Source organism: Odontesthes bonariensis, chromosome 15 (genome assembly GCF_027942865.1).
Source record: "Odontesthes bonariensis isolate fOdoBon6 chromosome 15, fOdoBon6.hap1, whole genome shotgun sequence".
Lineage (NCBI taxonomy): Eukaryota > Metazoa > Chordata > Actinopteri > Atheriniformes > Atherinopsidae > Odontesthes > Odontesthes bonariensis.
Window position 1 is genome coordinate 36,008,645 of NC_134520.1, and position 24,274 is coordinate 36,032,918.

Consider the following 24,274-nt stretch of genomic DNA (forward strand, 5'->3'; position numbering starts at 1 on the left):
GTTTCAGTGAGTCTCTGCAGCTGTTACCATGGAAACATCTGCAGAGATTCACTTTAAAGCTGCTCAGAACTGAACTAACTCTGGTTCTGCCTCAGATTCTGGGTTTATGTTCATGTTGGAACATGTTTCAGTGAATCTCTGCAGCTGTTACCATGGAAACATCTGCAGATATTCACTTTAAAGCTGCTCAGAACTGAACTAACTCTGGTTCTGCCTCAGATTCTGGGTTTATGTTCATGTTGGAACACGTTTCAGTGAATCTCTGCAGCTGTTACCATGGAAACATCTGCAGATACTCACTTTAAAGCTGCTCAGAACTGAACTAACTCTGGTTCTGCCTCAGATTCTGGGTTTATGTTCATGTTGGAACATGTTTCAGTGAATCTCTGCAGCTGTTACCATGGAAACATCTGCAGATATTCACTTTAAAGCTGCTCAGAACTGAACTAACTCTGGTTCTGCCTCAGATTCTGGGTTTATGTTCATGTTGGAACATGTTTCAGTGAATCTCTGCAGCTGTTACCATGGAAACATCTGCAGATATTCACCTTAAAGCTGCTCAGAACTGAACTAACTCTGGTTCTGCCTCAGATTCTGGGTTTATGTTCATGTTGGAACATGTTTCAGTGAGTCTCTGCAGCTGTTACCATGGAAACATCTGCAGATATTCACTTTAAAGCTGCTCAGAGCTGAACTAACTCTGGTTCTGCCTCAGATTCTGGGTTTATGTTCATGTTGGAACACGTTTCAGTCAGTTGTTGCATCTATTTCCTGTTTCCTGAATATATTTTCTATGACAGGAGCGGCTGTTTGGACTGTGTAGTTGGGAGTTCTGGCCTTAACTCTGACAGAAGCATGAACAGAGATGTTTAATTCATGTGTTTTAATCGGCCTTGCTGTTGTGGACTCTGCAGGTCCTGGAGGACGACATGCGGGAACAAGGCCGAGGCGTCCACGTGATCGTTCTCAACCAGGCGACTGTGAGCATCGACAGCTTTAACTCTAAGTTAGAGTTTAACAGCTTTAAGTTTGAGTAGAGAAGAAGAAATTAAAGCATCTTTTAAGCCTCCTTTAGTCAGAAAGCTCCCCGTCTGTGTTTCAGGGACACGTGATGGCCAAGAGGATCTTCGACACCTACTCCCCCCACGAGGACGAAGCCATGATCCTCTTCCTGAACATGGTGACCCGGGGCCGGATCCTCATCTTCACCATAAAGGTGAGTGCAGTGGCAGGTGTGAGACGGGTGTGTGTGTTCGAGTCCGCTGACCGCTGGGTTACCGCCCCGCAGGACGAGGGAACGTTCCATCTGAAGGACGCCGCCAAGAACCTGCTGAAGACGCTGGGCAGCCAGGTGTCGCTCAACCTGAGCTGGAGGGACATGTGGACCCTGGTGGTGAAGAAAGGAGGTAGAGGAAGTTAAACTTTCCTCTTTAAAATGTCGCTTCATGCCGCGTGCGTTGATTCTGTGTGGAGTTGAGACCATAGATATAAAAAATTTGGGGAGTTCTGATGATTGTAGTTGGGGATAAACACCTTCCTCAGTGGAAATAAATGCAATGTGGAGGCATTGGAGACCCATCCAAGATGGCGGCCGCGCTGATACGTCAGTCTATGGCTGTGTTCAAAACTGCATACTACCACAGATTCTATAATAGGACAGATACGCCACTCACGGTGCATTTCCGGTTTCCAACGAGGCGATTTTGGTTGCAGTTCCACCCTCTTTCCACGTGGGGCGCTCAATTTTTGGAGACCAGAATGAATGGAGTCCTATGGAGCTATACGCCCTAGCGTGCCCTTATCTCAAGATATAATTTTTTTCTCTAGTAATTCGAATGTTGTGTTCGAAAGAGGATGTTTAGAAAATACCCATGGCTGAGTTTTAGATTTTTAGAGTCACTCATTTGCTTAAAAAAAGGATTTGAAGTGTATATGACGTCATACATAGCTTACGACCGGAGATGCCGCTTTACGGCAACAATCCTGCTTGTTGTTGGTCTCAAAGGCAGCAGCGTTTTCAAGGAAGAGTGACCGTAACTGCGGAAAAGGTTTGGAAGAGCAGAGGTAACATAAGCGGAAAAAGTCCATCTTAATTCTGTTGTCGCTTGGTGTGGAGCCAGCCGTCAAGCGGTGCCTCTGGTCGTAATTCATTCTTTCGCCGGTCGACCAGCTGTCATTAGCACAATGCTAGCGCGTTGTGGACAACAAGAAGCCAACCTGTAAGAAATCAAAGCGATATATGTACTCGTTCAGTAGATTTTTGACTTGAAACCCATGTTGAGCTCTCAGAAACTACATTCAAATCTGAGCGCTCTTGAGGAGACTTGGGTGAAACTGACCATTTGTAGCATCTAGCTCCATTGAGCCCCATTCATTCTGGTCTCCACCGACGCCCCCAGTGGAATTCTGGTGGAACTGCAGCCAAAAAGCCGGTACAATGGGGCTTAATAGAGAGTGGCAAGGCTGTTAGATAGATAGGCTGTGATACTACATACTGCATATTGATTGATCAGAGAGTATGCAGAGCGTTTACCCACAATGCATTTCGCTCCTGCCCGACCCGAAATCAGCCGGCCTGAAGCTGATTTCCCTTAAGCTCTAAACTCTGTAAACTTTAGCAACATTTGAAACATTTTCAGTTTTTTTTTTTAATTGTTAGCGTTAGCTGCTGCTAAAGGAGAAAATAACTCCTTAGAAGCTGGTGGACGTCACTTTCATTAGCTAAGCTGTTAGCGTTAGCTGCTGCTAAAGGAACAGCAATAACTCCTGAGAAGCTGGTGTGCGTCACCTTCATTAGCTAAGCTGTTAGCGTTAGCTGCTGCTAAAGGAACAGCAATAACTCCTTAGAAGCTGGTGTACGTCATCTTCATTAGCTAAGCTGTTAGCGTTAGCTGCTGCTAAAGGAGAAAATAACTCCTTAGAAGCTGGTGTACGTCACTTTCATTAGCTAAGCTGTTAGCATTAGCTGCTGCTAAAGGAGAAAATAACTCCTTAGAAGCTGGTGTACGTCACTTTCATTAGCTAAGCTGTTAGCATTAGCTGCTGCTAAAGGAGAAAATAACTCCTTAGAAGCTGGTGTACGTCACTTTCATTAGCTAAGCTGTTAGCGTTAGCTGCTGCTAAAGGAACAGCAATAACTCCTTAGAAGCTGGTGTGCGTCACCTTCATTAGCTAAGCTGTTAGCGTTAGCTGCAGCTAAAGGAACAGCAATAACTCCTTAGAAGCTGGTGTACGTCACCTTCATTAGCTTAGCTGTTAGCGTTAGCTGCTGCTAAAGGAACAGCAATAACTCCTTAGAAGCTGGTGTACGTCACCTTCATTAGCTTAGCTGTTAGCGTTAGCTGCTGCTAAAGGAACAGCAATAACTCCTTAGAAGCTGGTGTACGTCATCTTCATTAGCTAAGCTGTTAGCGTTAGCTGCTGCTAAAGGAACAGCAATAACTCCTTAGAAGCTGGTGTACGTCATCTTCATTAGCTAAGCTGTTAGCGTTAGCTGCTGCTAAAGGAACAGCAATAACTCCTTAGAAGCTGGTGTACGTCACCTTCGTTAGCTAAGCTGTTAGCATTAGCTGCTGCTAAAGGAGAAAATAACTCCTTAGAAGCTGGTGTACGTCACTTTCATTAGCTAAGCTGTTAGCATTAGCTGCTGCTAAAGGAGAAAATAACTCTTTAGAAGCTGGTGTACGTCACTTTCATTAGCTAAGCTGTTAGCTGCTGCTAAAGGAGAAAATACAGATGCGTGTGTGTGTGTGTGTGTGTGCAGGTCAGGTTTATGGGGAGAAGCACTGCAAGTCTCCAGCTCTGTCCACCTGGGGCGACCCGGTTCTGCTGAAGACGGAGGTGCAGCTCACCGCCTCTGAAGGTACGGAACAGGTGGAACACACCTAGAAAGTAAAAGCCCAAACCAAAAGGTTCCTCTTTGAGCCTTTAACTGTCTCACCCTTCTGCGGTGTTGTGCTGTGCAGAGGCGGAGTGCCACTGGGCCGACACCGAGCTCAACAGGAGGAGGAAGCTGTTCTGCAGCAAGGTGGAGGGATACGGAAGCATCTGCGGCTGCAAAGACCCGGCGCCCATCGAGTTCAACCCCGACCCGGTGAGACTCTGTGTGGGAAGTTCGCTCAGTTATCGTTTATGATACCAAAACATTCTGGCTCTAAACATCAGGTCAGGGAGAAGAAGAACGATGGAACCAGCTTTTAATTTGCAGTTAAAGGGCTTTTTGTGGAGTTTAAGAGAAAAACGAACAGCTTTTAACCTGCTGAAACGACCAGAAACACATTTACCTCCAAACATCCCTCCTCCTGATTCTGATGACAGAGCAGCAGCTGTTAGCTTTCTGGCTAATGTCCAGATGTGTTAGCATCTGTTTGCTTCTCTCCCGCAGTCTCTGATTTCAAATCAAATTTATTTGTACAGAACAGTTCAAAGTGCTTTACATAAAATAAAAGCATTGCAGCAGGGAGTGGAAGAAGCATTAAAAATACATAAAAGAATATAAAGAGAAACAAATAAACTGAAACTGAGGACTTATTTTGGATTTCTTTTAGATTTTTTTTTATGTTTTCATGGTTTTATAAGTTTCTCTACCTGGTGTGAAAAAAAGTAATTTATTACAACAGTCAATCAGTTAATCTGTGTTTTATTTCTATTTCTTAAAGCTGAATAAACCTCCTTCAGGAGGAGTAATTCCACATTTCTTTGGTCAGGAGGAGCACCGCCACAGTTTATCTGCTGCTCTGAGGTCGTGTTTAATGTTTTCCCGGCCTTCCACCAGCTGAAATGGAGTTTACCTTGGCTTGCTACTTTTATTGTTACTGTAATTGTTATTTTATTGCTAATTTTATCTCAAATTTTATTTTTATCTGTGATGAAGTTATTCTCATTGCTATTTTATTGATGACTCTCTTAATATGTGATGCAGTTGCTGTTGTGAAGCACTTTGCTCAGCTGAGGTTGTTTTAATGTGCTTTATAAATACATTTTGAATTGAATGTTGCAGAAGAAGAAGAGGCCAGAGTCATACCTGCTGTTTGATTGGACTGTTTTTATCTTTTATCTGAACATTTTTGCTTCCCTTCTCCTCCCAGCTGCCCAACAGTAACGTCTTCAGCGTCCCGGTGGCCGTCATCGCAGGGAACAGACCCAACTACCTGTACAGGTGAGGAGGGAACACTTAAAGTTAAAGATTTCTTTTAGAACCTGAACCGCTCTTCACCAACGTGGCTCCGGGTCTGTTTCTGATTCAGAATCTGACTTATTTAACGGTTTCTTTCTGTGTCGGGGGCCAAATCTCAGGTTCTCAGAGTGAGATTTCAGGTTTTTATTGGTTAACTGTGGGAGTATTTGCTCTTCTTTGTTGGTTTTTCATGAACATATCGCGGCTTATCATCTGCATATTTGATGATGATAATAGGAACATTTGTTCTGAGAACAATAAAACCTTTTTTTTTTTTTTAAACACTTTCCTGCTCCATATTAAACTGAAATGATGAAGAAAGATGGCAGCTCTGACATTCATTTAAAGGGAAGTTGGATCTGCTTCTCGGCTTCTTGGTTGTTCTGCTCCAAAGAAACGAACTGACTGACCATCCGTCTGTTTCCAGGATGCTGAGGTCGCTTCTTTCTGCTCACGGCGTCAACCCGCAGATGATCACCGTCTTCATCGATGGCTACTATGAGGTACCAGGTTTCAGTCGAGGTGTTCAGCACCTGAACTGCAGCTGAGTGCTGACGGTCAGAGGTAGTAAAGCTCAGTATAAAGATCCATCAGCAGAGTAGGAAACCCCTCCCAAAGTTCTCTGTTGAAAAGTGAAAAAACGAGCTGAAGTGACTCGTTTTGTGTGTCCAGGTAAGTGATGTGATTTTCATGTAAAGTGTTCTCTATCGAGCAGCAGACGCATTAAGTATTGATGCTTTACAGGGAAATTAAAAAAACATGAAAGCTGAAAAAGGTTCCTCAGTCAAACACGGTGCCCTCCATCAGTTTGAATTATTTAAACCTTAATCTTTGTGGAACAGAGGTTCACATGTTCACTTACCGGATCGGATCGTTTTCAATTCCTCGTCAAATATTAAAAACTGGGAATTCTTTGGTTTTCTAGGATAAAAAAGACGGCTTAGACGTTATTTATGTGGCTCACAGTCAGGTTTGTTCTTTAGTTAATTCAATTCAATTCAATACATACATACAAACACAAACTCAACAAACACAGAGGGGGTGTATATTATATTCAGTTATACTTGCTTAAAGTTCTTTAAAAGTCCTTTCTCTCTTTTTTTTTTTCTTCCACTGACTAGATCTTTGTAAATTTCAGTCACCTTTACGTCATATTTCCGCTAATCCAATCCTCTTCTTCGCTCTATATGCCCTAACGAGCATTCTGCGTTAGTATGAGTACTTTACAGGTGCGAAAAACAAACATACAAAAAGAAAAAGAAAAGAAAGAACCCACTCTCCTGTAATTAATTAAAAAATAAGTAAGAAAAACAAGAATATAGAGGTAACTAAGGTCATACTAATAATAATGTACTAATAATGACCATCTTTAATCTGTTAATCGTTTAATCATTAATGCCCATAATCTGTTTCATTTCCTTTTGAATATTCTTCCAAAAATCCTGTATTTGTGGGCGATCCCAGAAGACATGAGTGGAGTCACCCACTGCTCCACACTCCCTCCAACATAAGTCAGTTGTATTGCTGTATTTCGATGGAATAAACGGAGTATAAAAGTAACGCGTTTTCACTTTCCAATCGAATTCCCTCCATGTTGGACTATTAGTTAGTTTATGTCCCTCTTTAAATGTTGATTTTAAACTTTTAATGTTGGTTTTTAAAGCTCTTAGCGGCCTCGCCCCGTCGTATTTATCTGAGCTTTTAACAGTCCTGGTAGAGCTCTGAGGTCAGCAGATCAGTTTCTGCTGGAAGTGCCCAGGTCAGAATACAAACCCTGGGGTGAGCGAGCCTTTTCCCAAAGCTGCCCCCAGGCTCTGGAATAAGCCCCCCGTCCAGCTGCGTCTTATTTCTGACCTGGGCCTCTAAAAACCTTAAAAACATACTGATTTAGGATGGCTTTTAATACCCAGTAGCATGATGACACTTTTATATTATTTGAATTTGTTGTATTTTATTGCTTTCACTGATGGGCGTCGCACCCGTGGGGGATGAGGGTGTTCCGACACCCCCACTTTTACAGCTAGATGATTCCACCCCCCCCCCCCCCCCCACACACACACACACATTTTCCAAAGGTAAACCCGTTTGCCCACCCCCGTAGTGCACCAACATACAAAAATGGAGCGCACCTCAGCCCCCTTACGCTGCACGAAAAGGCATTGGTCAAACTAAACGGACATTCACCCAATCACAGACTGTTATCTGCGACCCGGCCGCCGGCCCGGGATATTTGATATTACGTCAGAGACGAACTATATTGTGAGACTTACGTGCCAGTCGTAAGTTGAACCTACTTTCGTGGAATACATCATTTTGAGTTCAGTTTTAATGTGATTTCCAAATGAGTCATTGTTTTTTAAAGACACTGCACATTTAGAAAAGAGATTTTTGTTGCCAATTGTTACACTGTTCAAGTGGGCTAAAGTTATGAAAGGCTAACGTCACGTTAGCATGAAGCTATGTAGCACTATGAAGTGGTACCTTGAGTTACGAGTGTCCCGACATACGAGTTTTTTTAGTTAAGAGCCGTTGTTATGACGCTGAAGTTGGCATCCGATTAACCAGACTCCGATTTGCGAATTAAACGGATAGGCATAAAGGGCCATTTCACTGCATTTATTGCATTTTAATTGGCCAAAACAAGGTTTTTTTTTTTTTTTTAAGTTTTTTTTTCGTTTTTTTTCAGGAACTTCGTAGCCTACAGTAAATCCACGGTGATGACTCCGTGATAGTGATTAAATGTTACATTTTGTGATTACAAATGTGTAGATTATGATACCGTACCTCTATTGTGAGGCTGGACCTTTTTATATACAGTCTATGGGCTTGATGTGGTGCTCATGTGCCACCCCTGGAACACCCCCACATTTAAAATCACTGCTCCACCCCTGCTTTCACTGTTCTTTTATTGTTTTTATTTGTTTTTACTTCTTCTTCTCTTTATTTATTACCTGCTGTAAAGCACTTTGGTACACCGTCGGACTTTATTTATCACTAAATGAACAAAAAGGCTTCAGTCAGCTGCAGCTTCACCGACTAAAGCAATTATTAAGGTTATTTCTCTGAGGTGCACTGAAACATGTTCGCATCTGTTTGACTCAGGAGCCGATGGACGTCGTGGAGCTGTTCGGACTGAAGGGCGTTCAGCACACGCCAATCAGCATCAAGAACGCCAGAGTGTCGCAGGTAACGTGCAGCCCGCTCATTTAGAACGACACGGATGGTGTTTTTGGGGAAAAGTTTCCACTGATGATCGTTAATGTGTCTCTCGTCTCGATCTCAGCACTACAAAGCGAGTCTGACTGCGACCTTCAACCTTCACCCGGTCAGTCTCACCGCCGGCACGTGTTCGCTGATTAATGTTTAGTTTGGCTGCGTCGGCGCCTCTGATCTGTTGCTTTTCATTCAATCAGGAGGCAAACTTTGCCATCATACTGGAGGAAGACCTGGATGTGTCCATCGACTTCTTCAGGTACACGTTGAACATGGTCCAACCAGGGCTGGGCAACGATTAACATGTTTCATCTAATTAATCACATGATTTCCCTGATTAATCACGATTAATCGCATTTGTACGCAGAATCCAAAAATGAATCCAAAAGTAGTGTATAGCTTTTAGCATTTAGCTTTATTTTAAATGTGCTGCCATATGAATGAAAGTGCCATAACATTTGTTGTGCAAACACACTTTTAACATCAGCATCTTTCTGTAGTTTTTATGTAGAAGCCTCGCTCCACTGTCTGTTTCCTTGAATGACTTGCTGCTATCAGTTGTGTGTTTTGCCTTTAAGTGATATTTTAGACTGGAACTACTACGCTGAGAAGACAATTCAACTTGGCAGTGTTTACAGATGACTTTGGTTCTGTCGACTCCGCCGTCTGGAAGAACTTAAACATGAAAATGGCCGAGTAAAAGTTCCGTACCCTTCTCCATGTTTGGTGGATCCGCCGATTACTTTCTTTTCCTGTTCCACAGCAGACAGCAGCAGACTTTTACAAAATAAAAGCCTGTGAGCAACAGACTTTTACAATAATAAAAGCCTGTGAGCAACAGACTTTTACAGAATAAAAGCCTGTGAGCAACAGACTTTTACAAAATAAAAGCCTGTGAGCAACAGACTTTTACAATAATAAAAGCCTGTGAACAACAGACTTTTACAAAATAAAAGCCTGTGAGCAACAGAAAATATTTATCGGCGTTAAATAATTAGCGAGTTGATGCGATAATAACGAGTTAACTCGCCCAGCCCTAGTTTCAACAAATCACTGCAACTGTTTTCATGGAAACGTGTACAGAAATGAGGGCTGGATCGAGTTGTCTTTCAGTAGAAGGTGTAGTTTGTATCTGGTGGTTAGTCCTGGCATCGGAACATGGTTGCAGAACATGGTTACCAGTCTGTAACCAGTACAGCATCCCCACGGCAGCACCTTCTGAGAAAGTCCTGCTAGGATCTCTGAAGTTAAACACTCTTGACTCAGGCCTTCAGACCCTGTCATGTCACACCTTTACCACCAGGTGGCAGCAGATCCTCAGCTGCTCTCAGATCTGGACTCTCCAGCCTTCCTTTGTTTGACTTTCTGCTTTGAACTCCTTGTTCTGTTTATCGGTTTGAAGAAACAACTTCAAATAGCTTAGAAGCCATCGCCCCCTCCATTGATGTGAGTTTCGTTTGGAGAGCAGTAAAACCAAACCGGAGGGTTTTCTTTGGTTTATGAGTGTAATCGCTGCTCTTCTACAGTCCTGTCCTCAGTTCAGCTTCACCAAACATCAGCTGGATATCTACAGAGTCCAGTTAAACCTTTATGCTGCAGCATTATTGGCCCGTTCGCTTCCTGTTTGACTGTAACTGTGCTCCAGTTGTCCACAGTTTACTGCCGGGGTCGTTAATCCTGAACCTCCTTTGTGTTTCCGGCAGTTTCCTGAGTCAGACCGTCCACCTGCTGGATGAAGACGACAGTCTGTACTGTATCTCAGCCTGGAACGACCAGGTGAGCGTCGGCTGCACTTCAGATCATAATTAAAACTCTTTAACTAAACTACCTTCACACCAAACTGTTTAATTTCATACATTTAGCCACAACTCTTGTTTTAGGTCATTTTTTACATTTTTAAGAAGTCGCTTTTGTCCAATAACTTCTGGGTTTTGGAAGGCTGTAACGTCCCATGTTGAGAATCATTGCTCTATCCAAACATACTGATGGCATCACATTGGCTTCCTGTGGACCTCTGAGTCATCTTTGACCAGATTTTGTCATTTAACCTTGTAGCACCCACAGTTGCAGATATGCAACTGCCAATAAACCAAAAATATTGGTTTATTCCCACCCATTTTTACATAAAATGTAATGTAAAAAAATATTACACATGAATGTAAATAATGTATGTAAATTTAAAAAATCAAATAATGTAAATAAAAATATAATGTAAAATATAGCTGCAAGCAGCGATGTGGGGGTCCTAGCAGAATGGCACAATAGGGAAGGCTTGGGCTGCTCAGGAAGGCGTCGTGAGTCCATGCACCAAGTTTGGCATCGATACATCAATGCATCGCAGAGATACGGCCAAATGTCCCATTTGCGCGTCGGCATGGAGTTTGATTGGCTGCCGCGGTTACACGGAAGTTAATTAAAAATATCCACATAATAACTTATGTGCGGCTTGGTCTGAAGATTCTATGTGCCAAGTCCCGTGGAGATTGGACAATCTTAGTGGCCTGAAATGCATTTTGAAGGTTTTTGATTAAATTCAAAATGGCGGACAATCCAAGATGGTGCAAATGATGTCATTAAGTGTGTTGACCTCGTCCTTATCCAGGGATTCTACTGGTACCTCATTTGTGAAATGTGGACCAAGGGGTCCAAAGATATGAGCAAAAATGCATTTTTGCTACATATAGCGACACCTATAGGCCGAACGTCACCAAACTTCTTGGGCCTCTTACCTTAGCAGTCTTGAGTCTGTGTTATAAGTTTAACGTCATGATATCAAATGGTTGCCAAGATATGACCTCACTTCCAGTTTGGGGGCGTCAACCTCGAGTTTGATTGGCTTTCATGGAAAAATGGAAGCCTAATTAAAAATTCCACACAATAACTTTTGTGCGGCTTGGTCTTAAGAGTCTATGTACCAAGTTTCGTGAAAATTGGACAATCTCTGTGACCTGAAATGCTTTTTTAAGCTTTTTGATAAAATTCAAAATGGCGGAAAATCTAGGCATACGCAAATTGACGTCATAGGGTGCGTTGGACTCGTCATGATCCAAGGATTCCAAGGATGCCTCATTTGTGAAATTTGGACAAAGTAGTCAAAAGTTATTAGGCTGAATGCACTTTGAACTTTGGCGTGTTGGTGGCGCTAGAGAGTAAGGTCTAGGGCCATGAAAATTCTTGAGTTTGCTTTTGGCACTTGGCTGATTAAGTGTGCCAAATTTCACAACTTTTTACCATAGCGTTCATGGGGCTGCCATAGACTTCAATTGCAGAAGAAAGTAGAAGAAATATAGCTGCAAGCAGCGATGTGGGGGTCCTAGCAGAATGGCACAATAGGGAAGGCTTGGGCTGCTCAGGAAGGCGTCGTGAGTCCATGCACCAAGTTTGGCATCGATACATCAATGCAGCGCAGAGATACGGCCAAATGTCCCATTTGCTCGTCGGCATGGAGTTTGATTGGCTGCCGCGGTTACACGGAAGTGAAATAAAAAAATCCACATGATAACTTATGTGCGGCTTGGTCTGAAGATTCTATTTGCCAAGTTCCGTTGAGATTGGACAATCTCAGTGGCCTGAAATGCTTTTTGGAGGTTTTTGATTAAATTCAAAATGGCGGACAATCCAAGATGGCGCAAATGACGTCATTAAGTGTGTTGACCTCGTCCTTATCCAGGGATTGTACTGGTACCTCATTTGTGAAATGTGGACCGAGGAGTCCAAAGTTAAGAGCAAAAATGCATTTTTGCTACATATAGCGCCACCTATAGGCCGAACGTCACCAAACTTCTTGGGCGTCTTACCTTTGCAGTCTTGAGTCTGTGTCATAAGTTTGACGTCATGATATCAAATAGTTGCCAAGATATGACCTCACTTCCGGTTCGGGGGCGTCAACCTTGAGTTTGATTGGCTTTTATGGAAAAATGAACGCCTAATTAAAAATTCCACACGATAACTTTTGTGCGGCTTGGTCTTAAGAGTCTATGTGCCAAGTTTCGTGAAAATTGGACAATCTCTGTGACCTGAAATGCTTTTTTAAGCTTTTTGATAAAATTCAAAATGGCGGAAAATCTAGGCATACGCAAATTGACGTCATAGGGTGCGTTGGACTCGTCATGATCCAAGGATTCCAACGATGCCTCATTTGTGAAATTTGGACCAAGTAGTCCAGAGTTATTAGGCTTAATGCACTTTGAACTTTGACGTGTTGGTGGCGCTAGAGAGTAAGCTTTTGGGGCATGAAATTTCTTGACTTTGGTTTTGGCACTTGGCTGATTAGGTGTGCCAAATTTCACAACTTTTTACCATAGCGTTCATGGGGCTGCCATAGACTTCAATTGCAGCGGAAAGTAGATCAAATATAGCTGCAAGCAGCGATGTGGGGGTCCTAGCAGAATGGCACAATAGGCAAGGCTTGGGCTGCTCAGGAAGGCGTCGTGAGTCAATGCACCAAGTTTGGCATTGATACATCAATCCATCGCAGAGATACGGCCAAATGTCTCATTTGCGTGTCGGCATAGACTTTGATTGGCTGCCACGGTTAAACGGAAGTGAAATAAAAAAAATCCACATGATAACCCATATGCGGCTTGGTCTGAAGATTCTATGTGCCAAGTTCCGTGGAGATTGGACAATCTCAGTGGCTTGAAATGCTTTTTGAAGGTTTTCGATTAAATTCAAAATGGCGGATAATCCAAGATGGCGCATATGACGTTATTTGTTACCTTGACCTCGTCTGCATTCAGGGATTCCAACGGTACCTCATTTGTGAAATTTGGCCCAAGGGGTCCAAAGATATGAGCAAATATGCATTTTTGCTACATATAGCGCCACCTATAGGCCGAACGTCACCAAACTTCTTGGGCCTCTTACCATAGCAGTCTTGAGTCTGTGTCATAAGTTTGACGTCATGATATCAAATGGTTGCCAAGATATGATCTCACTTCCGGTTTGGGGGCGTCAACCTCGAGTTTGATTGGCTTTTATGGAAAAATGGAAGCCTAATTAAAAATTCCCTTGGATAACTTTTGTGCGGCTTGGTCTGAAGAGTCTATGTGCCAAGTTTCGTGATAATTGGACAATCTCTGTGACCTGAAATGCTTTTTTAAGCTTTTTGATAAAATTCAAAATGGCGGAAAATCTAAGTATACGCAAATTGACGTCATAGGTTGCATTGGACTCGTCATGATCCAAGGATTCCAATGATGCCTCATTTGTGAAATTTGGACCATGGAGTCCAAAGTTATTAGGCTTAATAGACTTTGAACTTTGACGTGTTGGTGGCGCTAGAGAGTAAGCTCTTGGGGCATGAAAATTCTTGACTTTGGCTTTGGAACTTGGCTGATTACGTGTGCCAAATTTCACAACTTTTTACCATAGCGTTCATGGGGCTGCCATAGACTTCAATTGCAGCGGAAAGTAGATCAAATATAGCTGCAAGCAGCGATGTGGGGGTCCTAGCAGAATGGCACAATAGGCAAGGCTTGGGCTGCTCAGGAAGGCGTCGTGAGTCAATGCACCAAGTTTGGCATCGATACATCAATGCATCGCAGAGATCCGGCCAAATGTCCATTTTGCGCGTCGGCATGGAGTTTGATTGGCTGCCGCGGTTACACGGAAGTGAAATAAAAAAATCCACATAATAACTTATGTGCGGCTTGGTCTGAAGATTCTATGTGCCAAGTCTCGTGGAGATTGGACAATCTTAGTGGCCTGAAATGCGTTTTGAAGGTTTTTAATTAAATTCAAAATGGCGGACAATCCAAGATGGCGCAAATGACGTCATTAAGTGTGTTGACCTCGTCCTTATCCAGGGATTCTACTGGTACCTCATTTGTGAAATGTGGACCAAGAGGTCCAAAGATATGAGCAAAAATGCATTTTTGCTACATATAGCGCCACCTATAGGCCGAACGTCACCAAACTTCTTGGGCCTCTTACGTTACCAGTCTTGAGTCTGTGTTATAAGTTTGACGTCATGATATCAAATGGTTGCCAAGATATGACCTCACTTCCGGTTTGGGGGCGTCAACCTCGAGTTTGATTGGCTTTTATGGAAAAATGGAAGCCTAATTAAAAATTCCACACGATAACTTTTGTGCGGCTTGGTCTTAAGAGTCTATGTGCCAAGTTTCGTGAAAATTGGACAATCTCTGTGACCTGAAATGCTTTTTTAAGCTTTTTGATAAAATTCAAAATGGCGGAAAATCTAAGTATACGCAAATTGACGTCATAGGGTGCGTTGGACTCGTCATGATCCAAGGATTCCAATGATGTCTTGTTTGTGAAATTTGGGCCAAGTATTCAAAAGTTATTAGGCTGAATGCACTTTAAAATTTGACGTGTTGGTGGCGCTAGAGAGTAAGCTCTTGGGCCATGAAAATTCTTGAGTTTGTGATTGGCACTTGGCTGATTAAGTGTGCCAAATTTCACAACTTTTTACCATAGCGTTCATGGGGCTGCCATAGACTTCAATTGCAGCAGAAAGTAGAGGAATAATAATAATAAATATAGCTGCAAGCAGCGATGTGGGGGTCCTAGCAGAATGGCACAATAAGCAAGGATTGGGCTGCTCAGGAATGCGTCATGAGTCCATGCACCAAGTTTGGCATTGATACATCAATGCATGGCAGAGATACGGCCAAATGTCCTGTTTGCGTGTCGCCGTAGAGTTTGATTGGCTGCCGCGGTTAAACCGAAGTGAAATAAAAAAATTCACATGATAACTTATGTGCTGCTTGGTCTGAAGATTCTATGTGCCAAGTCCCGTGGAGATTAGACAATCTCAGTGGCCTGAAATGCTTTTTGAAGGTTTTCAATTAAATTCAAAATGGCGGACAATCCAAGATGGCGCAGATGACGTCATGATGTGGGTTGATCTTGACTATATCCAGGGATTCCAACGGTACCTCATTTGTGAAATTTGGACCAATGGGTCCAAAGATATGAGCAAAAATGCATTTTTGCTACATATAGCGCCACCTATAGGCTAAACGTCACCAAACTTCGTTGGCCTCTTACCGGCCTGGATATGAGTCTGTGTTAGAAGTTTGACGTCATAACATCAAATGGTTACCAAGATATGGCCTCACTTCCGGTTTGGCGGCGTCAACCACGAGTTTGATTGGCTTTTATGGAAAATCGGAAACCTAATTAAAAATTCCACCCAATAACTTTTGTGCGGCTTGGTCTTAAGAGTCTATGTGCCAAGTTTTGTGAAGATTGAACAATCTGCGTGGCCTGAAATGCTTTTTTAAGCTTTTTGATAAAATTCAAAATGGCGGAAAATCTAAGTATACGCAAATTGACGTCATAGGGTGCGTTGGACTCGTCATGATCCAAGGATTCCAACGATGCCTCACTTGTGAAATTTGGACCAAGTAATCCAAAGTTATTAGGCTGAATGCACTTTGAACTTTGACGTGTTGGTGGCGCTAGAGAGTAAGGTCTTGGGGCATGAAATTTCTTGACTTTGGCTTTGGCACTTGGCTGATTACGTGTGCCAAATTTCACAACTTTTTACCATAGCTTTAATGGGGCTGCCATAGACTTCAATTGCAGCGGAAAGTAGAAGAATAATAATAAGAAAAGCTACTAACACAATGGGTTCCTGCAGCTTCGCTGCTAGGACCCCCAATAATAGGAAAAGCTACTAACACAATGGGTTCCTGCAGCTTCGCTGCTAGGACCCCCAAATATAGCTGCAAGCAGCAATGTGGGGGTCCTAGCAGAATGGCACAATAGGGAAGGCTTGGGCTGCTCAGGAAGGCGTCGTGAGTCCATGCACCAAGTTTGGCATCGATACATCAATGCATCGCAGAGATACGGCCAAATGTCCCATTTGCGCGTCGGCATGGAGTTTGATTGGCTGCCGCGGTTACACGGAAGTGAAATAAAAAAATCCACATAATAACTTATGTGCGGCTTGGTCTGAAGATTTTATGTGCCAAGTCTCGTGGAGATTGGACAATCTTAGTGGCCTGAAATGCGTTTTGAAGGTTTTTGATTAAATTCAAAATGGCGGACAATCCAAGATGGCGCAAATTACGTCATTGAGTGGGTTGACCTCGTCCTTATCCAGGGATTCTACTGGTACCTCATTTGTGAAATGTGGACCAAGGGGTCCAATGATATGAGCAAAAATGCATTTTTGCTACATATAGCGCCACCTATAGGCCGAACGTCACCAAACTTCTTGGGCCACTTACCTTAGCAGTCTTGAGTCTGTGTTATAAGTTTGACGTCATGATATCAAATGGTTGCCAAGATATGACCTCACTTCCGGTTTGGGGGCGTCAACCTCGAGTTTGATTGGCTTTTATGGATAAATGGAAGACTAATTAAAAATTCCCTTGGATAACTTTTGTGCGGCTTGGTCTGAAGAGTCTATGTGCCAAATTTCGTGATAATTGGACAATCTCTGTGACCTGAAATGCTTTTTTAAGCTTTTTGATAAATTTCAAAATGGCGGAAAATCTAGGTATACGCAAATTGACGTCATAGGGTGCGTTGGACTCGTCATGATCCAAGGATTCCAACGATGCCTCATTTGTGAAATTTGGACCATGGAGTCCAAAGTTATTAGGCTTAATGTACTTTGAACTTTGACGTGTTGGTGGCGCTAGAGAGTAAGCTCTTGGGGCATGAAAATTCTTGACTTTGGCTTTGGCACTTGGCTGATTACGTGTGCCAAATTTCACAACTTTTTACCATAGCGTTCATGGGGCTGCCATAGACTTCAATTGCAGCGGAAAGTAGAAGAATAATAATAATAAGAAAAGCTACTAACACAATGGGTTCCTGCAGCTTCGCTGCTAGGACCCCCAAATATAGCTGCAAGCAGCGATGTGGGGGTCCTAGCAGAATGGCCCAATAGGGAAGGCTTGGGCCGCTCAGGAAGGCGTCGTGAGTCCATGCACCAAGTTTGGCATCAATACATCAATGCATCACAGAGATACGGCCAAATGTCCCATTTGCGCGTCGGCATGGAGTTTGATTGGCTGCCGCGGTTACACGGAAGTTAAATAAAAAAATCCACATAATAACTTATGTGCGGCTTGGTCTGAAGATTCGATGTGCCAAGTCCCGTGGAGATTGGACAATCTTAGTGGCCTGAAATTAGTTTTGAAGGTTTTTGATTAAATTCAAAATGGCGGACAATCCAAGATGGCGCAGATGACGTCATTAAGTGTGTTGACCTCGTCCTTATCCAGGGATTCTACTGGTACCTCATTTGTGAAATGTGGACCAAGGGGTCCAAAGATATGAGCAAAAATGCATTTTTGCTACATATAGCGCCACCTATAGGCCGAACGTCACCAAACTTCTTGGGCCTCTTACCTTAGCAGTCTTGAGTCTGTGTCATAAGTTTGACGTCATGATATCAAATGGTTGCCAAGATATGACCTCACTTCCGGTTTGGGGGCGTCAACCTCGAGTTTGATTGGCTTTTATGGAAAAATTGAAGCCTAATTAAAAATTCCACACGATAACTTTTGTGCGGCTTGGTCTTAAGAGTCTATGTGCCAAGTTTCGTGATAATTGGACAATCTCTGTGACCTGAAATGCTTTTTTAAGCTTTTTGATAAAATTCAAAATGGCGGAAAATCTAAGTATACGCAAATTGACGTCATAGGGTGCGTTGGACTCATCAAGATCCAAGGATTCCAACGATGCCTCATTTGTGAAATTTGGACCAAGTAGTCCAAAGTTATTAGGCTGAATGCACTTTGAACTTTGGCGTGTTGGTGGCGCTAGAGAGTAAGCTCTTGGGGCATGAAAATTCTTGAGTTTGCTTTTGGCACTTGGCTGATTAAGTGTGCCAAATTTCACAACTTTTTACCATAGCGTTCATGGGGCTGCCATAGACTTCAATTGCAGCGGAAAGTAGAGGAATAAATATAGCTGCAAGCAGCGATGTGGGGGTCCTAGCAGAATGGCACAATAAGCAAGGCTTGGGCTGCTCAGGAAGGCGTCGTGAGTCCATGCACCAAGTTTGGCATCGATACATCAATGCATCGCAGAGATACGGCCAAATGTCCCATTTGCGCGTCGGCATGGAGTTTGATTGACTGCCGCGGTTACACGGAAGTTAAATAAAAATATCCACATAATAACTTATGTGCGGCTTGGTCTGAAGATTCTATGTGCCAAGTCTCGTGGAGATTGGACAATCTTAGTGGCCTGAAATGCGTTTTGAAGGTTTTTGATTAAATTCAAAATGGCGGACAATTCAAGATGGCGCATATGACGTCATGATGTGCATTGACCTCGGCTGCATCCAGGGATTCCATTGGTACCTCATTTATGACATTTGGACCAAGTGGTCCAAAGATATGGGCAAAAATACATTTTTGCTACATATAGCGCCACCTATGGGCCGAACGTCACCAAACTTCTTGGGCCTCTTACCTTAGCAGTGTTGAGTCTGTGTCATAAGTTTGACGTCATGATATCAAATGGTTGCCAAGATATGACCTCACTTCCGGTTTGGGGGCGTCAACCTCAAGTTTGATTGGCTTTTATGGAAAATTGGAAGCCTAATTAAAAATTCCACACGATAACTTTTGTGCGGCTTGGTCTTAAGAGTCTATGTGCCAAGTTTCGTGAAAATTGGACAATCTGTGTGACCTGAAATGCTTTTTTAAGCTTTTTGATCAAATTCAAAATGGCGGAAAATCTAGGTATACGCAAATTGACGTCATAGGGTGCGTTGGACTCGTCATGATCCAAGGATTCCAATGATGTCTTGTTTGTGAAATTTGGACCAAGTAGTCCAAAGTTATTAGGCTTAATGTACTTTGAACTTTGACGTGTTGGTGGCGCTAGAGAGTAGACTCTTGGGCCATGAAAATTCTTGAGTTTGTGATTGGCACTTGGCTAATTACGTGTGCCAAATTTCACAACTTTTTACCATAGCGTTCATGGGGCTGCTATAGACTTACATTGCAGCAGAAATTGAAGAATAATAATAAATATAGCTGCAAGCAGCGATGTGGGGGTCCTAGCAGAATGGCCCAATAGGCAAGGCTTGGGCTGCTCAGGAAGGCGTCGTGAGTCCATGCACAAAGTTTGGCATCGATACATCAATGCATCGCAGAGATACGGCCAAATGTCCCATTTGCGCGTCGGCATGGAGTTTGATTGGCTGCCGCGGTTATACGGAAGTTAAATAAAAAAATCCACATAATAACTTATGTGCGGCTTGGTCTGAAGATTCTATGTGCCAAGTCTCGTGGAGATTGGACAATCTTAAAGGCCTGAAATGCGTTTTGAAGGTTTTTAATTAAATTCAAAATGGCGGACAATCCAAGATGGTGCAAATGACGTCATTAAGTGTGTTGACCTCATCTGTATCCAGGGATTCTACTGATACCTCATTTGTGAAATGTGGACCAACGGGTCCAAAGATATGAGCAAAAATGCATTTTTGCTACATATAGCGCCACCTATAGGCCGAACGTCACCAAACTTCTTGGGCCTCTTACCTTAGCAGTTTTGAGTCTGTGTTATAAGTTTGACGTCATGATATCAAATGGTTGCGAAGATATGACCTCACTTCCGGTTTGGGGGCGTCAACCTTGAGTTTGATTGGCTTTTATCGAAAAATTGAAGCCTAATTAAAAATTCCACACGATAACTTTTGTGCGGCTTGGTCTTAAGAGTCAATATGCCAAGTTTCGTGATAATTGGACAATCTGTGTGACCTGAAATGCTTTTTTAAGCTTTTTGATAAAATTCAAAATGGCGGAAAATCTAAGTATACGCAAATTGACGTCATAGGGTGCGTTGGACTCGTCATGATTCAAGGATTCCAATGATGTCTTGTTTGTGGAATTTGGGCCAAGTATTCAAAAGTTATTAGGCTGAATGCACTTTGAACTTTGGCGTGTTGGTGGCGCTAGAGAGTAAGCTTTTGGGGCATGAAATTTCTTGACATTGACTTTGGCACTTGGCTGATTACGTGTGCCAAATTTCACAACTTTTTACCATAGCGTTCATGGGGCTGCCATAGACTTCAATTGCAGCGGAAACGGATCAATAATAACAAGCAGCAATGTGGGGGTCCTAGCAGAATGGCACAATAGGGAAGGCTTGGAACGCTCAGGAAGGCGTCGTGAGTCCATGCACCAAGTTTGGCATCGATACATCAATGCATCACATAGATACGGCCAAATGTCCCATTTGTGCATCGGCATGGAGTTTGATTGGCTGCCGCAGTTACAGGGAAGTTAAATAAAAAAATCCATATAATAACTTATGTGCGGCATGGTCTGAAGATTATATGTGCCAAGTCCCGTGGAGATTGGACAATCTTAGTGGCCTGAAATGCGTTTTGAAGGTTTTTGATTAAATTCAAAATGGCGGACAATCCAAGATGGCGCAGATGACGTCATTAAGTGTGTTGACCTCGTCCTGATCCAGGGATTCCATTGGTACCTCATTTGTGAAATGTGGACCAAGGGGTCCAAAGATATGAGCAAAAATGCATTTTTGCTACATATAGCGCCACCTATAGGCCAAACGTCACCAAACTTCTTGGGCCTCTTACTTTAGCAGTCTTGAGTGTGTGTTATTAGTTTAACGTCATGATATCAAATGGTTGCCAAGATATGACCTCACTTCCGGTTTGGGGGCGTCAACCTCGAGTTTGATTGGCTTTTATGGTAAAATGGAAGCCTAATTAAAAATTTCACACGATAACTTTTGTGCGGCTTGGTCTTAAGAGTCTATGTGCCAAGTTTCGTGATAATTGGACAATCTCTGTGACCTGAAATGCTTTTTTAAGCTTTTTGATAAAATTCAAAATGGCGGAAAATCTAAGTATACGCAAATTGACGTCATAGGGTGCGTTGGACTCGTCATGATCCAAGGATTCCAACGATGCCTCATTTGTGAAATTTGGACCAAGTAGTCCAAAGTTATTAGGCTTAATGCACTTTGAACTTTGACGTGTTGGTGGCGCTAGAGAGTAAGCTCTTGGGGCATGAAAATTCTTGACTTTGGCTTTGGCACTTGGCTGATTACGTGTGCCAAATTTCACAACTTTCTCGCATAGCGTTCATGGGGCTGCCATAGACTTCAATTGCAGCAGAAACGGATCAATAATAATAAGAAAAGCTACTAACACAATGGGTTCCTGCAGCTTCGCTGCTAGGACCCCCAATAATAATAATAGGAAAAGCTACTAACTCAATGGGTTCCTGCAGCTTCGCTGCTAGGACCCCCAAATATAGCTGCAAGCAGCAATGTGGGGGTCCTAGCAGAATGGCCCAATAGGCAAGGCTTGGGCTGCTCAGGAAGGCGTCGTGAGTCCATGCACCAAGTTTGGCATCGATACATCAATGCATCGCAGAGATACGGCCAAATGTCCCATTTGCGCGTCGGCATGGAGTTTGATTGGCTGCCGCGGTTACACGGAAGTTAAATAAAAAAATCCACATAATAACTTATGTGTGGCTTGGTCTGAAGATTCTATGTGCCAAGTCTCGTGGAGATTGGACAATCTTAGTGGCCTGAAATGCGTTTTGAAGGTTTTTGATTGAATTCAAAATGGCGGACAATCCAAGATGGCGCAAATGACGTCATTAAGTGTGTTGACCTCGACCTTATCCAGGGATTCTATTGATACCTCATTTGTGAAATTTGGTCCAAGGGGTCCAAAGATATGAGCAAAAATGCATTTCTGCTACATATAGCGCCACCTATAGGCCGAACGTCACCAAACTTCTTGGGCCTCTTACCTTAGCAGTCTTGAGTCTGTGTGATAAGTTTGACGTCATGATATCAAATGGTTGCCAAGATATGACCTCACTTCCTGTTTTGGGGCGTCAACCTCGAGTTTGATTGGCTTTTAAGGAAAAATGGAAGCCTAATTAAAAATTCCACACGATAACTTTTGTGCGGCTTGGTCTTAAGAGTCTATGTGCCAAGTTTCGTGATAATTGGATAATCTCTGTGACCTGAAATGCTTTTTTAAGCTTTTTGATAAAATTCAAAATGGCGGAAAATCTAAGTATACGCAAATTGACGTCATAGGGTGCGTTGGACTCGTCATGATCCAAGGATTCCAATGATATCTTGTTTGTGAAATTTGGGCAAAGTATTCAAAAGTTATTAGGCTGAATGCACTTTGAACTTTGACGTGTTGGTGGCGCTAGAGAGTAAGCTCTTGGGGCATGAAATTTCTTGACTTTGGCTTTGGAACTTGGCTGATCACGTGTGCCAAATTTCACAACTTTTTACCATAGCGTTCATGGGGCTGCCATAGACTTCAATTGCAGCGGAAAGTAGATCAATAAATATAGCTGCAAGCAGCAATGTGGGGGTCCTAGCAGAATGGCCCAATAGGCAAGGCTTGGGCTGCTCAGGAAGGCGTCTTGAGTCCATGCAACAAGTTTGGCATCGATACATCAATGCATCGCAGAGATACGGCCAAATGTCCCGTTTACGCATCGGCGTAGAGTTTGATTGGCTGTCGCGGTTACACGGAAGTGAAGTAAAAAAATCCACATGATAACTTATGTGCGGCTTGGTCTGAAGATTGTATTTGCCAAGTTCCGTCGAGATTGGACAATCTCAGTGGCCTGAAATGCTTTTTGAAGGTTTTCGATTAAATTCAAAATGGCGGACAATCCAAGATGGCGCTCATGACGTCATGACGTGCATTGACCTCGGCTGCATCCAGGGATTCCATTGGTACCTCATTTGTGACATTTGGACCAAGGGGTCCAAAGTTATGAGCAAAAATGCATTTTGGCTACATATAGCGCCACCTATAGGCCGAACGTCACCAAACTTCTTGGGCCTCTTACCATCTTGGTCGTAAGTCTGTGTTATAAGTTTGACATCATAACATCAAATGGTTACCAAGATATGGCCTCACTTCCGGTTTGGGGGCGTCAACGTCGAATTTGATTGGCTTTTATGGAAAAATGGAAGCCTAATTAAAAATTCCCTTGGATAACTTTTGTGCGGCTTGGTCTTAAGAGTCTATGTGCCAAGTTTCGTGTAAATTGGACAATCTCTGTGACCTGAAATGCTTTTTTAAGCTTTTTGATAAAATTCAAAATGGCGGAAAATCTAGGCATACGCAAATTGACGTCGTAGGGTGCGTTGGACTCGTCATGATCCAAGGATTCCAACGATTCCTCATTTGTGAAATTTGGACCAAGTAGTCCAAAGTTATTAGGCTTAATGCACTTTGAACTTTGACGTGTTGGTGGCGCTAGAGAGTAAGCTCTTGGGGCATGAAAATTCTTGACTTTGGTTTTGGCACTTGGCTGATTAGGTGTGCCAAATTTCACAACTTTTTACCATAGCGTTCATGGGGCTGCCATAGACTTCAATTGCAGCGGAAACGGATTAATAATAATAATAATAATAATAATAATAGGAAAAGCTACTAACTCAATGGGTTCCTGCAGCTTCGCTGCTAGGACCCCCAATAATAATAATAGGAAAAGCTACTAACACAATGGGTTCCTGCAGCTTCGCTGCTAGGACCCCCAATAATAATAGGAAAAGCTACTAACACAATGGGTTCCTGCAGCTTCGCTGCTAGGACCCCCAATAATAGGAAAAGCTACTAACACAATGGGTTCCTGCAGCTTCGCTGCTAGGACCCCCAATAAATAAAAAGCTTGTTGCATATCTGCAACTGTGGTTGCTACAAGGTTAAAGCAACACTGGAGAAATCTTTGACTCATTTTGAAGTTCACTGACTTTTTTTACACACATTTCTGGGCCTGAAACTGCCTTCGCGCTCCCAGAGAATGAAGCTGTGGGTTGTGCATGTGCAGGGCTCAGATGGTGGAGTTACACTTCCCAACAGCAGGGGGAGCCAAAGAGCAAGAAATTAGCCAAATTCTCTCGTTTTGCGTCCGTCTGCCT

The 24,274-nt window shown here is 42.9% G+C and overlaps 1 protein-coding gene across 1 annotated transcript in view; it reads left to right on the forward strand.

Moving 5' to 3' along the window:
- The window catches only part of pomgnt1 (protein O-linked mannose N-acetylglucosaminyltransferase 1 (beta 1,2-)), a 36,505-nt gene that overhangs the window by 3,000 nt on the left and 9,231 nt on the right, over positions 1–24,274 (forward strand). Inside the window, exons 4-14 of the mRNA XM_075486090.1 lie at positions 915–980; positions 1,103–1,216; positions 1,289–1,406; positions 3,764–3,862; positions 3,966–4,093; positions 5,088–5,158; positions 5,604–5,679; positions 8,279–8,362; positions 8,460–8,501; positions 8,590–8,648; positions 10,093–10,165. Coding sequence (XP_075342205.1) covers positions 915–980; positions 1,103–1,216; positions 1,289–1,406; positions 3,764–3,862; positions 3,966–4,093; positions 5,088–5,158; positions 5,604–5,679; positions 8,279–8,362; positions 8,460–8,501; positions 8,590–8,648; positions 10,093–10,165 — 930 coding nt within the window. The remainder of the gene's footprint in view (positions 1–914; positions 981–1,102; positions 1,217–1,288; positions 1,407–3,763; positions 3,863–3,965; positions 4,094–5,087; positions 5,159–5,603; positions 5,680–8,278; positions 8,363–8,459; positions 8,502–8,589; positions 8,649–10,092; positions 10,166–24,274) is intronic.